This window comes from Punica granatum, chromosome 7 (genome assembly GCF_007655135.1).
Source record: "Punica granatum isolate Tunisia-2019 chromosome 7, ASM765513v2, whole genome shotgun sequence".
NCBI lineage: Eukaryota > Viridiplantae > Streptophyta > Magnoliopsida > Myrtales > Lythraceae > Punica > Punica granatum.
Genome location: NC_045133.1, coordinates 16,663,731 through 16,680,805, shown reverse-complemented (window position 1 = coordinate 16,680,805; position 17,075 = coordinate 16,663,731). Strand labels below are relative to the sequence as shown.

General features: G+C 37.1%; 1 protein-coding gene across 2 annotated transcripts; it reads right to left on the bottom strand.

Moving 5' to 3' along the window:
* Window positions 1-13,859: 13,859 nt before the first annotated feature.
* On the bottom strand, window positions 13,860-16,718 carry LOC116213936 (F-box/FBD/LRR-repeat protein At1g13570-like). Of its 2 annotated transcripts, XM_031549090.1 has the most exons (5): window positions 16,436-16,718; window positions 15,200-16,033; window positions 14,813-14,971; window positions 14,410-14,495; window positions 13,860-14,332 (listed from the first exon to the last, which is right to left on the bottom strand). In XM_031549090.1, exons 1-5 carry the CDS (start codon window positions 16,592-16,594, stop codon window positions 14,125-14,127), a joined length of 1,446 nt encoding a protein of 481 aa, XP_031404950.1. In that variant the 5' UTR covers window positions 16,595-16,718; the 3' UTR covers window positions 13,860-14,124. The 2 variants fall into 2 exon arrangements, with proteins under 2 accessions (XP_031404950.1, XP_031404951.1); XM_031549091.1 differs by having other exon boundaries at window positions 13,860-14,495.
* Window positions 16,719-17,075: the final 357 nt, after the last annotated feature.

The following is a 17,075-nucleotide window of genomic DNA, read 5'->3' as shown; positions in this document are numbered from 1 at the left end:
GTGCATTGCACGGGTTGCTATTCATAATCAAGTATCATTATTATTTTAATTAATCACATTTTAAAATATCGATTTTTATTTAGAAAATTAATATTTTTTTTAATTATTAAATGCAATAATTCAAACAATACTATTCAATAATAGACTTTTTTTTTGTAAAAATCAAACTAAATTTTAATTACAGTTTGAGTAAGTTCTATGATTCAATAATAATTTTGCAACCAGACGTCTGGTGCATTACACAAGCTTATTTTATTTATATATTTAGTATTGTATTTAAGTATTTACAACATTAAATATAATATTAGCTATATAATATCAATTTGAATATTCTAACATCAAACTTGTATATAAAATACAAATATTATTCTAATAAAATTGAAAGTATCCAATACATTTATATTCATAGATTTCATTTCTTAATATTATTATGCTTTTATAGTAAAATTTTAAATTATTCATTAATTCTTATGATTCATTGTGCTTATTTATAAAAAAGAAAAAAGTATTGTATTTTGTATTCAATCAATTCACATTATATTGATTATATAATTTTAATAGTTTTATCTTTTATATTTCTTAAATGCATTTCAATATGCATTTATTGCCAAAACAGTTTTTGTATTTTTATATTTTTCAAATGCATTAATTGAAAAGCGGCCAGGAATGAGAACCTATCCCTTATGGGAATCGAACCCGGGCCTTCGACATGAAAAGACGATGTCCTAACCATTGGATTTAAGGGACGAAGCAGCCATTCAACACATTTATTGCCGTTACAAGTAAACTTTACTCTATAGTCTATACTAGGTTTTAGCCCGTGCGTTGTACGGATTTGTATCAATAGTAACTAGCATCTAACCCGCGCATTGCACTAACTTTTATGCAATTTTTATTTTATGTGTATATTATTGTTTTTACAAACTTTAGAATAACAAAAAAATTGAAATAAATAATTTCCTCGAAAATATCTTATATATAAATACATCCAAGAAACTTGAAAAAAAAAATTAATCCTTGAAAACATGAAAAAATCTAGGTATACATAAATGTAAGGGGATGCTAAGGATCAACCATGGAACCTCTTGCTTACTAGGCATTGCGTGCGCCACTGCGCTACACTATCTTTTGATACATATGAAATTGATTTATAAAAAAAAAAAAGAAATCATATAATTTTATGCTTCAAATTTTAAATATCTTTTTAGGATAGACTTCCCAATTTAACCCAACATCAATCGATCTACTAAACACCACATCGCGAGCATCATGTGTAGTAAGACAAAATCACCATTTACAATACTAAAAATACTCAAAACAAAATGCACTTTAACAAAAGTGCCTGAAAATAAATAAGAACCAACCAACATGAGTCTCAAAATCCAAACCCCAGAGCACACCATAGACAACAACATGTAGGTGTATGGAACCATATTGGAGTTTATTATTCAATAAATTGAAATTGAAATGGAAATTGCAATGAACGCAAGTGCTATCTTGCTACAATTGATAATGATTTTGAGCCTAGAACGTATTCGGAGGCCATTCGATATCCTCATTGTCGCGAAGCCATGGCAGCCGAAATCAAGGCATTGGAGGATAATGGAAATGGACACTGGAGTCGCTGCCACGTGAAAAGAAAGCTAATGGGTGCAAGTGTATTTTTCGAATTAAACGAAGAGCAGGTGGACCAATATAGTGGTGCGGTACAAGGCGCGCCTTGTTGCGAAGGGCTACAAGCGAATTGAAGGTCTCGACTTTCACGAAGACATTCGCTCCAATAGCAAAGATGGTGACCGTGCGTGTGGTTCTCACAGTGGCCCTATACAACAATTGGGATTTTTTCAAACTAGACGTCAACAACGCATTCCTCCACAGAGAGCTCAAGGAGAAGGTGTATATGAGGCCGCCCCTGTTATAAATAACGTTGCTCCTGGACAAGTCTGTCGACTCCACAAATCACTATACGGACTCCGGCAGGCATCCAGAAACTGGTTTGCGAAATTTGCCCATGCACTCAGGGAGTATGGTTTCTTTCAATCGGCTGCAGATTATTCTTTATTCACATATTAGAAAAACCAAACGTTCCTTGCCGTGCTGCTGTACGTTGACGACTTAATACATACTGGCAGCAACGTCCAACAATGTGCTTCCTTCAAGAACTGTCTCGACAAGTGCTTCCGTATTAAGGACTTGGGGAAACTGAAGTATTTCCTTGGTATCGAAGTTGCTCACAGCACAGATAGTTTGTTCCTTTTGCCAACGAAAGCATACCCTTGCTATCTTGGAAGAAACTGGTATGACGGGAACCCGACCTGCGGCTTTCCCGATGGAACAACACCTGCGTTTATCACCGGACAATGGTGCTGAACTCGTGGATCCAAGCAGCTATCGATGGTTAGTGGGATGCATGCTCTACCTCACAATAACCTGTCCTGAGTTAAGTTACCCGGTTCATGTGTTATCTCAATTCATGCAATGCCCACGCCAACCACATTGGGACGCCGCCATCCGGGTTCTTAGGTATCTCAAGCAAAATCTGGGTCGAGACTTATTATTCAAGCCTCCTTCCACCTTGTCCCTTACAGCCTACTGTGATTCGGATTGGGCCACTTGCTCCCAAAGCCGACGCTCGCTCAGTGGCTACTTCATCAGTCTAGGAGGTTGTCCAATATCTTGGAAAACCAAAAGGGAAACGACAGTTGCTCGATCATTAGCGGAGGCGGAGCACCGTTCAATGGCTTCTACCACGGCTACGGAGCTTACTTTCTTCTCTCGGCATCCCTCAGCTCCCCGATCAATCTATTGTGCGACAACATGGCCGCACTTCATATAGCGGCAAAACCCGTGTTCCATGAACATACAAAACACATCGAAATCGATCGTCATTTCGTTTCAAGAACATATTCAAGCCAAGACAATCGTCACACGGCGCGTACCTTCCAAGTCCCAGCTCGCTGATATATTCACTAAAACTTTTGGACGAGACCAATTCGAGTATCCTCTCACCAAGTTGGGCATGTATGACATCCATGCTCCACCTTGACGGGGAGTATTGGATTCTAGAAGAATCGGAGTCAGTGTACAATAATACACGATATTTTTGTTTCCTAAGTTATTCTTTCTTTCTTATTTTCTTCCCCAGAATCACTCCTTTCGTATTCAATTGTATATGAGGAGCTTGTATATATGTATCATCATATTAATGAATAGAATGAGATAATCAGTTTATTCTCTCCAATTCTATCTTTCATCAAAACTTAAAAACATCAATGTGGAATGGCTCCTAGAGGGATGAGTCCAAATTTCCCAAACGCAATGTGTCTATTCATCAAAATTTCTGATCTCGAAGAACAATATATTTAGTCGAGAATGTCTAATGTTACTCCGAGACCCACTTTTAGGCAAGAGCTCAATACAAAAGCTTATGGGTTAATCACCTAAAAAAACACGATCTTTGCATTTTTTTTCCTTTAGTTATAGAATGACTTTTAGAAAATAATACAGAAAGGCACGATCTTTGTAATTTTTCCTAAATATAGCAAGATCGTCGAAGAGTAGCACAATAATGCACGGCATTTGCACTTTTTCCTAAATATAACACGATCTTTAGAAAATAATACAGAAACTATTACGGGATATGCCATGATTTCCGAGATATTTCCACATATTCCTCGAGATTTGTTACATTAGAATCTTTTTGTATTCTTAGGATATTCTAGGATATTCTTAGGATATTCTTTGTATAGTTTATCAGTAAGAAATTTCTTCTCACAACGTGGCATCATACATCAGACTTCCTGTTCCTATACTCCACAACAGAATGGGCGAGTAGAAAGGACACATCGCCACATATTAAACGTGGCACGGGCACTCTTATTTCAGGCAAGTCTTCCAACACGATTTTGGGGAGAATGTGTAACCACTGCTGCATACCTCATCAATATAACGCCATCATCGATTTTATCGGGTAAAACTCCGTTTGAGATGTTATTCAATAAACCACCTGATTATTCTCACCTACGAGTATTTGGTTGTCTTTGCTACGCACATAATAGGTCAAGCGTAACAGACAAATTTGGAGAAAGATCACGTAAGTGTATTTTCGTGGGATATCCATACGGTAAGAAGGGTTGGCGCTTATATGATTTGAAAACACGAGAAATATTTATCTCTAGGGATGTGAAATTTTTTGAGGACACATTTCCTTTTTCTCAAGAGAGGTTGGACAGTAGAATTATTGACAAGAATGACACACCCTTGTTCTTGGATTTTGTGCCCGGTTCGGATTATGGAAGCAAGGGGGAGAATTCTGAGCTAGAAAATAAATTCATATCAGTTCAGCCCAATGATGAATTGGGACATGCCCAGCCCGAAGTTAATTCAGCAGTCCAGCCCATTTCTTCTAATCATCGGCCCGTGGAACTGGAGAAAATTCCAGCTCGGCCCGCAGCCCAGCTCCCTTCCTCTGAGGCCCAGTTCTCTTCCTCCGAGGCCCAGATCACTTCCTCCGAGGCCCAGCTTCTTCCTTCTGTGGCCCAGCTTCCTTTTTCTGTACACAGTCCACTGATTCAGCCCATGGATTTTGGGCCTCTTTCTCCTACCCATGCTGATAGTACTCCAGATAATCAGAATATTCAGTTACGAAGATCAGACAGAAATCGACATCCTCCCAGTTGGCACAAGGATTTTCTTTGCCATACAGTTGAAATTCAGCCCCCCCTCTCCAATTCGAGCACACCCACTTCATCGACTTTCTCGGGTGAGTCTTATTCAATTGAGCCATGTCTATCATATTCGAAATTTACTGATTATCATTTTGCATATACCGCGGCATTGGACCATGAGGTTGAACCTCGATCCTACCAAGAAGCAGTACAAGATTCTCGATGGCGTAATGCTATGCAGGCTGAAATACGAGCTTTGGAATCTAACAATACTTGGCGAATAGAAGCAGTTCCGGAAAGCAAGAAACCCATTGGTTGCAAATGGGTTTTCAAAATTAAACGTTATGCGAATGGCAGCATTGAACGTTTCAAGGCTCGTCTTGTAGCAAAAGGATTCACACAAATAGAGGGTGTGGATTTTCATGAAACTTTTGCACCCGTCGCCAAGCTCGTTACGGTACGTGTTCTGCTTTCTCTCGCAGTAACTAATAATTGGGAAATGCATCAACTAGATGTCCATAATGCATTTCTTCATGGGGAACTTGAAGAGGAAGTGTATATGACGTTACCCCCGGGATTTTCTCATCGACGCCCAGGTTATGCGTGTCGTCTTCAGAAATCTCTTTATGGTCTTCGCCAAGCGTCTCGCAATTGGTTCTCTAAGTTTACGAGTGCCCTACGCAATTATGGTTTCTCTCAGTCTGAAGCCGATCATTCTCTCTTTACGCTACAGCGGGATAAGAAATTTCTTGCGGTAGTCTATGTGGATGATATGATTGTCGTTGGGAATAGTTCTGAAGACTGTACATCTCTTAAGAGATATCTTGATACTCATTTTCGCATTAAAGACCTGGGGTCTTTAAGATACTTTCTCGGGATAGAAGTAACCCGCATGGAGAAGGGCTTATTTCTCAATCAAAGGAAATATGCACTCGACATCATCAATGAGTGCGACTTACTTGGATCGAAGCCCTCCTACTTTCCTATGGAACAACGTCATGGTCTATCATCGGACTCGGGCTCTCCAATATCAGAACCGACTAGATACCGTCGTCTGATCGGTCGTCTAATTTATTTGACCATAACTCGTCCTGAGTTGTCTTACTCGGTTCACATCCTCTCCCAGTTCATGCAGGACCCACGAAAGGATCACTGGGATGCAGCATTAAGGATCATTCGTTACCTCAAATGCTCACCGGGACAGGGAATATTCTTACGACCTGCTTCCATGGATTTAGTAGCATATTGTGATTCCGATTGGGCTAGCTGTCCAATGACTAGACGATCAGTCACCGGATATTTTATCACACTTGGTGGTAGTCCAGTATCATGGAAAACAAAGAAGCAAACTACAGTCTCCAGATCATCTGCAGAAGCTGAGTACTGAGCTATGGCAGCAACTGTTAGTGAGGTCATATGGTTACGTAGTCTTCTATCTTCTTTGGGCGTCACAATACCTGGACCTACACTCTTGTATTGTGATAATCAAGCCGCACTACATATTGCGGCAAATCCTGTATTCCATGAACGAACCAAGCATATTGAGATCGATTACCATTTTATCCGGGATCATATACTGTCAGGCATTATTTCTACAGCTTATTTATCGACACATTCACAGTTGGCAGATTTGTTCACTAAAGCTCTCGGTCGAGATCGCTTTCATTTACTCCTTCGCAAGTTAGGAATTTGGGATCCTCATTCTCCAACTTGAGGGGGAGTATTACGGGATATGCCATGATTTCCGAGATATTTCCACATATTCCTCGAGATTTGTTACATTAGAATCTTTTTGTATTCTTAGGATATTCTAGGATATTCTTAGGATATTCTTTGTATAGTTTATACAGTATCCTTTTTGATTTACTTACCGTAGGTATCAATGAGTTATTTTGTATATATACGGTTATCACATCAATAAAGATTATCACCTTCTATTCAATCGATTCTCCTCTTTTCACAGAAACGCATGGCCTTCAGGTACAACCTTCTTTTTTAACGTGCTAGAATCTCAAGTAAATCTGACGGTCGTGCCTTTCTGTGTTATTTTTAAAGGTCGTGCTATATTTAGGAAAAATTTTGAAGTTCATGCCTTTCTGTGCTATTCTCCAAAAGTCGTGCTATATTTAGGAAAAAAAAACCAAAGGTCGTACATTTATCTGTTATTTTCTAAATGTCATACTATATGTAGTAAAAAGTGTAAATGTCGCGCTTTTGTAGGTGATTAACCCAAAATTTATCGATGCCACTTCTGAGAGTTCTGCTGGGCTTCGAAGCTTGGGAACTGCAAATGCTGAACTTGAAGGGTCGCTAAATCTGATTTTAGTATTATAGGCAACAAATATCAATTAGAGACTTATATCAGATTATCAATTAGAGACTTATATCAGATAATAATTATGGGGCTGCCAAATTCATTAAGTGTGAAAAATTCATATGTATTCAATGTATATGTCAATGGTGAAGAATGGAAAGGTTGATTGACTGTAAGCTAAGGAATTGCTCGATAATCCTACGTGGCAAGCTCTCATTGCACGATAGAAGCCTCTCATTGCTCAAGCATAGGGAGCTAGTTTTAATGTAGTATATCATATGAGAAATGGGTATAATGCAGTGACTAACACCCTCACCTGGTAACCTAAAGATTCCGAGTTCGATTCTCATCAATGGGACTACCCGTGCCTTTTATTTAGATTTTATTTTTATTTCCTTGTATTAGGCCATTAGCCTCCTATTATAATCGAAAAAAAAATGTAATATATAAATATAATAAAAAGACAAATTATTTACATTTTTTAAACATAAATTTACTTATTCAATATAAAAGAGTTTTTCATCAATAATTAAAATTTTGGAATAACAATCTTAATATATTAGATTACTTTTAAATTGTTAAGTGACAATATAAATTGTCACTAATTCTCTTATTTAAAGTGCATTGCATATTTATTTAAGTCCTTAACATTATGCATATTCACTAAAAATAACTAGGCAAAAAAGCCCGAGCATTCCGAATTGTTGCCTTAATCAACCAAATAACTGGCAATCTTTATGACAAAAGTGGACCCTGCAAGAAACATAGAACGTGCTTCATTATAACCTTTGTCAGTATGATATTTGTTTACCCTCATCAATAACCATTTATGGATGCAATACTTAACCTCGAGATGTGAAGCAACCTTAGTACATCATATCCCTAGGAGCAATCTTATCAATCATCCCTAATTCAAAAAAAATCGGCACAAATAGTTTATTCCCTCCAAAAAATAAAAAAACAACAATATAAAATATACACAATTTTGTATATTATATCATTGTACCTTCTCTCAGTAATAGAAAATTCATCGACCGTCCTAAACAAAAAATAGGTCTCTACTTGATGTAGAATCATCTTCCAGCTAATATAGAATATTAATTCACCCACATCAAAAGATCTCAAGTAACCTCACGGTTCGAAAACACCATTACAGTTCTACTTAGGATAGTTGACAAAGAATTTTATTCTCAAGTTTCAATCTTCCCTTCTATGAAAAATAAATCTGTAAATAGATACTTTTTATAAATACCAAACTTCATTAAAACTTAAATAATCAATTCACCCATTATAAATATGTACTTATGAATGAACGTCTTTTCAACTTCCCAAAAGAAGGCGGGAGTACATTATTACATCACTCATCATGTTCTTATTGGAGGTGGATTGAAAGATCATGCAAGTAGAGACCTACTTAATCCAACATGGTGCATTTTGATGATTCGTACCGGATTTTACAATTGTATATAGATAAGTGCAAGTACATACATAAATATTATTTACATTTTTTATATAATTTTCTGTTATATACTGACTTTTTTCATTTAATTTTTCCTTATATGGCCTTTCATAGAATTAGCCTCATATTAATATTTTTTTGAAATCCGTATATAGTTAACTAATTGTTTTATTTATTTTAACTGTTGATATAATACAAAACATATAAAGACAACTCATTCATTTAAAAAAAAAATCAGTTAAATATCTTTTTAGGATAGACTTCTCAATTTAACCCAACATCAATCAATATATTAAACATCACATCGCGGGCATCTTGTGTAGTAAGACAAAATCACCATTTACAATACTAAAAATACTCAAAACAAAATGCACTTTAACAAAAGTGCCAGAAAATAAATAAGAACCAACCAACATGAGTCTCAAAATCCAAACCCCAGAGCACACCATAGACAACAACATGTAGGTGTATGGAACCATATCGGAGTTTATTATTCAATAAATTGAAATTGAAATCGAAATTGAAATGGACCCAACAGATGGCCTATCGTCCAGCCTCGGCTAACAGTTCAGAAGAATCACCTCCTCATCCCGATTCCACCTCAGAAGCAGCGGAAGATACGGAGCAAGGTGGGAGACAGTCCGCAATCTACTTCCCCAAATCAATCAGATGCTGAATCAGAAGATGACGATCCAGAGAAGATAATATTACCAAGGAAACAGCCGCCCCTTGGAACAGAAACTTGCCTGCACGATACAAAAGACTTCGTCGTCCGCAACTGTTGTTTGAGCACAGTACTATCGACTCAAAGAGTCTCCTCAGGTGCATCCTATCCTCTAGAGAAATATATCGATTTATTCTAGATTATCTCACAGTCACAAGTGTTATCTTGCTACGATTGATAATGATTTTGAGCCTAGAACGTATTCGGAGGCCATTCGATATCCTCATTGTCGTGAAGCCATGGCAGCCGAAATCAAGGCATTGGAGGATAATGGAAAATGGACATTGGAGTCGCTGCAACGTGAAAAGAAAGCTAGTGGGTGCGAGTGTATTTTTCGAATTAAATGAAGAGCAGGTGGACCAATAGAGCGGTGCGGTACAAGGCGCGCCTTGTTGCGAAGGGTTACAAGCGAATTGAAGGTCTCGACTTTCACGAAGACATTCGCTCTAGTAGCAAAGATGGTGACCGTGCGTGTGGTTCTCACAGTGGCCTTATACAACAATTGGGATTTTTTCAAACTAGACGTCAATAACGCATTCCTCCACGGAGATCTCGAGGAGAAGGTGTATATGAGGCCGCCCCCTGTTATAAATAACGTTGCTCCTGGACAAGTCTGTCGACTCCACAAATCACTATACGGACTCCGGCAGGCATCCAGAAACTGGTTTGCGAAATTTGCCCATGCACTCAGGAAGTATGGTTTCTTTCAATCGGCTGCAGATTATTCCTTATTCACATTTCAGGAAAACGAAACGTTCCTTGCCGTGCTGCTGTACGTTGACGACTTTATACTGACTGGCAACAACGTCCAACAATGTGCTTCATTCAAGAACTATCTCGACAAGTGCTTCCGCATTAGACTTTGGGAAACTGAAGTATTTCCTTGGTATCGAAGTAGCCGCACCGCAGATAGTTTATTCCTTTGCCAACGAAAGTATACCCTTGATATCTTGGAAGAAACTGGTATGACGGGAACCCGACCTGCGGCTTTCCCGATGGAACAACACCTCCGTTTATCACCGGACAACGGTGCCGAACTCGTGGATCCAAGCAGCTATCAACGGTTAATGGGACGCATGCTCTACCTCACAATAACCCGTCTTGAGTTAAGTTACCCGGTTCATGTGTTATCGCAATTCATGCAATGCCCACGCCAACCACATTGGGACGCCGCCATCCAGGTTCTCAGGTATCTCAAGCAAAATCCGGGTCGAGGCTTATTATTCAAGCGTCCTTCCACCTTGTCCCTTACAGCCTACTGTGATTCGGATTGGGCCACTTGCTCCCAAAGCCGACGCTCGGTCAGTGGCTACTTCATCAGTCTAGGAGGTCGTCCAATATCTTGGAAAACCAAAAGGCAAATAACAGTTGCTCGATCATTGGTGGAGGCGGAGTACCGTTCAATGGCTTCTACCACGGCTACGGAGCTTACTTTCTTCTCTCGGCATATCCCTCAGCTCTCCGATCAATCTATTGTGCGACAACATGGCCGCACTTCACATAGTGGCAAATCCCGTGTTCCATGAATGTACAAAATACATCGAAGTCGATCGTCATTTCGTTTTCAGGAACATATTCAAGCCAGGACAATCGTCACACGGCACGTACCTTCCAAGTCCCAGCTCGCTGATATATTCACTAAAACTCTTGGATGGGACCAATTTGAGTATCTCCTCGCCAGGTTGGGCATGTATGAAATCCATGCTCCAACTTAGAGGGAGTCCTAGGGATTCTAGAAGAACCGGAGTCAATGTACAATAATACACAATATTTTTATTTCCTAAGTTATTCTTTCTTTCTTATTTTCTTCCCCAGAATCGCTCCTTTCCTATTCAATTGGATATGAGGAGCTTGTATATATGTATCATCATATCAATGAATAGAATGAGATAATCAGTTTATTCTCTCCAATTCCATCTTTCATCAAAACTTAAAAAACATAAATGTGGAATGACTCCTAGAGGCATGAGTCCGAATTTCCCAAATGCAATGTGTCCATTCATCAAAAATTTCTGATCTCGAAGAACAATATATTTAGTCGAGATTGTCTTCATGGTACTCTGAGACCCACTTTTAGGCAAGACCCCGAAACAAAAGTTTATGGGTTAATCACCTAGAAAAGCATAACCTTTGTATGTTTTTCAAAATATAACAGTAAGTACAGAAAAGGCACACCTTCACATTTTTTTTTCTAAAATATAGCACGACTTTCGAAATGTAGTATAGAAAGACACAACATTTGCACTTTTTTTCTAAATATAACACGAAATTTAAAAAATAACACAGAAACGCACTGTCTTGAGGCACGCTCTTCTTTTTTAACGTGCTAGAGTTGCAGGTAAACCTGAAAGTCGTGCCTTTCTGTATTATTTTTTAAAGGTCGTGCTATATTTCGAAAAAAAATTTAAAGTTTGTGCATTTTTGTTTTACTCTCCAAAAGTCGTGCTATATTTAGAAAAAACGCAAAGATTGTATCTTTTTCTATTTTTTTTTAAGATCGTGCTATATTTATAAAAACTATAAATATGGTGCTTTTTTAAGTGATTAATCCAAAATTTCTCAATACCACTGATGCGAGTTCTGTTGTGCCTCGAAACTTGGGAACTGCAAATGCTGAACTTGAAGGGTCGCTATATCTGATTTTAGTATTATAGGCAACAAATATTAATAAGAGACTTATATCAGATAATAATTATGGGGCGGCCAATTTCATTAAGTGTGAAAAATTCCAGTGTATTCAGTGGATATGTCAATGGTGAACAACGGAAGGATAGATTGACTATAAGCTAAGGAATTGCTCGATAATCCTACATGGCAAGCTCTCGTCGCACGAATGGAAGCCTCTCGTTGCTCAAGCATGGAGAGTCAATTTTAATATAATATATAATAAAATAAAAAGACAGATTATTTGCATTTTTTTAAACATAAATTTACTTATTCAATATAAAAGAGTTTTTCATCAATAATTAAAAATTTAGAATAACAATCCTAATAGATTAGACTACTTTTAAATTGTTAAATGACAATATAAATCGTTAATAATTCTCTTATTTAAAGTGCATTGCATATTTATTTAAGTCGTTAACATTATGCATATTCACTAAAAATAACTAGGCGAAAAGGCCCAAGCATTCCGAATTGTTGCCTTGATCAACCAAATAGCTGGTAATCATTATGAATAAAGTCGTCCGTGTAAGTAACGTAGGACTTGCTTCATGATAACCTTTATCAATATGATATTTGTTTATCCTCATTAATTAACCATTTATGGATGCAATACTTAACCTCGAGATGTGAAGCAACCGCAGTACTTTATATCCCTAGCAGCAATCTTATCAATCATCCCTAATTAAAAAAAAATCAACAAAATTAGTTTATTCCCTCCGAAAATTTAAAAATAGCAAGATAAAATATACAACATTTTGTATATTATATCATTGTACATTCTCTCGGTAATAGAAAATTCATTGACCATCCTAAAAAAAATTAGATCTCTACTTGATGTAGAATCATCTTCCTGTATATAGAATATTAATTCCCTCACTGCAAAAGATGTCAAGTAACCTCATGGTTCGAAAACACATTTTACAGTTTTAGGATAGTTGACAAAGAATTTTATTCTCAAGTTTTGGTCTTCCCTTTTATGGAAAATAAAGCTATAAATAGGTACTTTTTCTAAATATTTATAATGGGTGAATTGATTATAAATATGAATTATAAATATGTACTTATGAATGAATGTCTTTTCAGCTTCCCAAAGTGAGATGGTGGTACATTATTGCACCACTTATCACCTTCTTATTGGAGGTAAACTAAAAGATCATGCAAGTAAAGATCTACATAATCCTTAGCGGTGCATTTTGATGATTTGCCCGGGATTTTATTATTGTATATAGATGAGTGCAAGTACATGCATAAATTTTATTTGCAATTTCTTTTTTAAATACAATTTTTCTGCTATATACTGACTTTTTTTCATTTGATTTTTCTTTATATGGCCTTTCATAGAATTAGCCTCATATTAATATTTTTTTAAAATCCGTAAATAGTTAACTAATTATTTTATTTATTCTAACTGTTGATATAATACAAAACATATTAAAGACAACCCATTCAGTTTTTTTAAAAAAAATTCATCTTGCATATTTTTTGAAAATATTTGTTATTTTAAAACCATATTTTAACATATTTTATTTTATTTTTTTAATATGCTAATAATTTTATATGGTTACTGTGTTGCGATATTAATTATTTTCAGTATAAATTATATCAATAGCTATTTTTCATATTTAATTATTTGATCATTTATTGTCTTAGGAAAAAAACTTCAATATAATTGTTATAGTTATTGATAGCATATATTCCAGATTATATAATTTTATTATATATAACGATATATGGATATATATATATATATATATAAATAGATTATAGATGTATTTATTATATTAATTAATATCTATATATTACTTTTTGATAGTACATTCCATAAAAAAATTTCTTCTTAACAACAATAATTGTTTACATTATCCAAAGATAAGAGTTATTTTTACGGACCATCGATGCTCGCTTAAAAGAAAGATGAATGAGACTTTGGGAAATCATCACTCTCTGACGATCCTCAACACCAACCTTTTGTTTAAATAAGAATCGACAAATTAAACAAACTTTAAAGAACAATGATAGAATGATCAGTACTTCCTGCAATAATTCGAGTTACATTGTCTAAGGTTGTCCGTCAACGAAACTTTTTCATCTGTTTAGATATTCTCATCCCTTCATGTGCTTCCATCATGAGAGACGGTGTTAAAGATCTTAAATATATTTTACACGTCTGCTCTTGATAATCAAAAACAACCGGCGGAGGGAATAGCAACGGCCGGAGGGAGATGGTTCAAGGAAAAGAAATAGGTATTTGCCTACAGACAAATACACAACTCCAGTTCAAGTGATCTTTACTTTAGGGCAAACTGAACCACAGAGACAAAACATAGAGAGCAATTGCATCGCCAAGCCAATTCCAGCTGCATAGCTCGGAGTATCCTAGCCAACGATGATCTGTGCCTGAGCAGAAGCTCTTTGAAACTGCTCCAACTTTTCCAACAACTTGTCTGCTCTGATCATATCTGGACCAGCACGGGAGACGTGAACTTCCATCTTCTCCAAGACTGGCGAGTTCAAAAGGACAAATTTCAAAAAGCTCATTTCCTGCGGCCTGTTGTTTGAATCACAAACACTGACAAACCTCAAAGCCTTCAGTGGAGAAGGTGAACGGTATATCTCGCTACAGTCTTCAATTTCATCCTCATCAGCCACTTCATGTTCTGAACACTGCACGGGGTTTTGAAGGAAGCTTTTATCATATAAAGACCAAATAAATACCGATGGCAGATTTTTCTTTGGGGAATATATATACCCATAAACGTCTTCCTTTCATAAAGAGTGTGTGTGTGCGTGTGTAATGAAAGAACAATGCAAAAGGAATTTGGAGGCTTATTTTCACTGGGGAAAAAAACACGAAAAAGGAACAATTAAAGTAAATGGACCCTGTCACTGACGATTTTATTTTTGCAGAGTGGTGCTGAACAATATCAATTTAGTGCTGAAGCTGAAAAGGACACGTAAAATTCCAAAAATTATATACTTACTAAACTGAAAACTATCTGTTCTAGGTTGGGGGAACTCCTTAGGATGCAAAGTGTAGTTAAAGCATCCCTAAGACAGCTCAGGTCTGCTTTGATGACGATGATCTCCAGATTGACAATTGGATTCGGCAACACCGTTGGAACCTTACCAACTGATAAATACTGCGCTAATTAAGAAAGAAATGAGAGGAAATTCTTGCAAAACATATATGTCTGAAACAAGAAAAAGAACAGCTAACAAACTATTAGGCTCATCAATAGATGTTGCCATGAATAGTTGATGTTTGACATGCCTATAAGTAATAATTAGACCAATTCAGACACTAGAACATCTAATCATAGTTCAAGAGAAATGAGCCACAGTAGAATCGATTCCCCAAGTAACAGTACCTTTAGTCCTTCCTCCTCAATTCGGAGAACCCGGATGAGCAGCAGCTGCGTGAAGAATTTCTCCAGATTGCTGTGATATTCATTGGCTTGAGCATGCTCATACTCCATATAAAATGAGCCCATTTCTACTCGAGTCAAAGAGTTGCAGCCAAAATTAATGTCTCCTAAATCACCGTAGATTGCAAGTTCCTTAAGATTGGGTGCATCAATGGTGAGATGGGTAATATGATCAGCTAGCAACAAATCCAGTTCACTCAATTGAGGGCAACTAGAGATTAGTTTCTCAAGTGAATCTTGAGTCAAGTTAACTGCAGTAAGCTGCAAGCTTTCCAGATTTTCAAACCCTTCAAATGCAGGAGGCAGTTTAAGCGAACAATGCGCGAGGTCCAACTTAACCAAATGTCGGCAGTGAAACAAACAGGATGGAATGCAGAACGGATCGTTATACTCAAGGTGAAAGGTGAAGTCAGTCACGGACATCCTCGACAGGTGCATTATCCAGCGGTCGATGTCACTGGTGCCTTTAAACCTCCCATGAGAGAGCACAAACTTCTTTATAGGACCCCAGTGATGCAAGAGGACGGTGTCAATAATTTTCACCAGCCTCTCGGCAATGGACTTGTCTCGGGAGGGTAAGGGAGTGCAGTGTTCATCAAAGACTAGCTCCGTGAGAGCCGTCCACGTGTATCTCCAGCTCCTAGACAAGATACTAGTCCTCGCCGCTTCCCTGAGCGGCAAAAGGCACAAGATCCTTTCTATCAAATCCACGGGTAAATCGCTGATCCTGTCTTGGTCTTCCCCTTCTAGTGAAGGTTTGCCGGCTCTTCTCCTCGCCTGGAACCGTGTTGATGACTTGTCAGTAACTATTCTAACAATGCCGAAATCAACTAGCAGCAAAGAATCACAAACCTTTAGACACATTCTGTTGTTTTTATTACGCGACAAGATGAAACAACCATCCAAACAGAGGCAGAACATAGTAGACATACATACTTCTTCTTCTTCCCATAACATATCAGTTTAAATAAGTAGTGCATCATTCCGGTTTCACCGTAGAGTTAATGCGGATTCATCTCAGCCCAGAAATGCTCAACCCAGCACGCTCATTAGGACATCAAGCACAAAGACGAAAACGCCGTTCAGAATAAACACGTTCATCCTCGGAATCATTTTCAAACCTAGGGAAAATTTTTTTTTTCCCCTTTTCTTAAGGAGAGGAGCATGTCCAGTACTTACCCAGTTACGCTTGGATGAGGGGCGTTCTGTTCCTGCCGCCATGACACCTGACTGTGAACGGAAGAGGGAGGTGCCAAGAATATTCAGTGGGAAAATCAAAACGGGGGGGATTTGTAGGGGGGAAAGAAAAAAATCAAGCAGCCGTGCACGCCCCAACATGAAGGACCGGTATGTCCATCAGATCACCGTAGAGACGGTGGCCGAAGCCGTTCAGAGACGGGGGTCGAGAGGAGAACGAAGAAGGTCACTCTCTCTCCCACCATTTCCAGAGTAAATTACTAAATTTTTAATAACTTACTTGATTTTTTAGTAAATAACCAATTGAAAAAGTAAGTTCCGCAAATTTCAAAATTTCAAAGTAAAATTTTCAAAATTTTCTTACCTGAAAAAAATTCAAATTTTGAAAAAAAAAATACACAAATCTCAAATAACTTTCTTAATGTCCCGTATAAATGTTCTCAATATTATAAAAAAAACTAAATTTCATAAATTAAAAATCATAATAAATAAAATTTATATTAAATAAAAACTAGTAAAATAAACTATGCTTGTAATAAATGCTCATGACAAATGTTCTCAATATTTTAAAACAAAATAAATTACATAAATTAAATATTATAGTAAATACTCTAGATAAAAT

Coding starts and splice junctions, on each gene's coding strand:
- LOC116213936 (XM_031549090.1), bottom strand. CDS start 16,594: ATGTTGGGGCGTGCACGGCTGCTTGATTTTTTTCTTTCCCCCCTACAA. Junction 14,972..15,199: donor TTGAGGAGGAAGGACTAAAG/GTACTGTTACTT, acceptor TAATTAGCGCAG/TATTTATCAGTTGGTAAGGT. Junction 14,333..14,409: donor TCTCCACTGAAGGCTTTGAG/GTTTGTCAGTGT, acceptor TGAACTCGCCAG/TCTTGGAGAAGATGGAAGTT.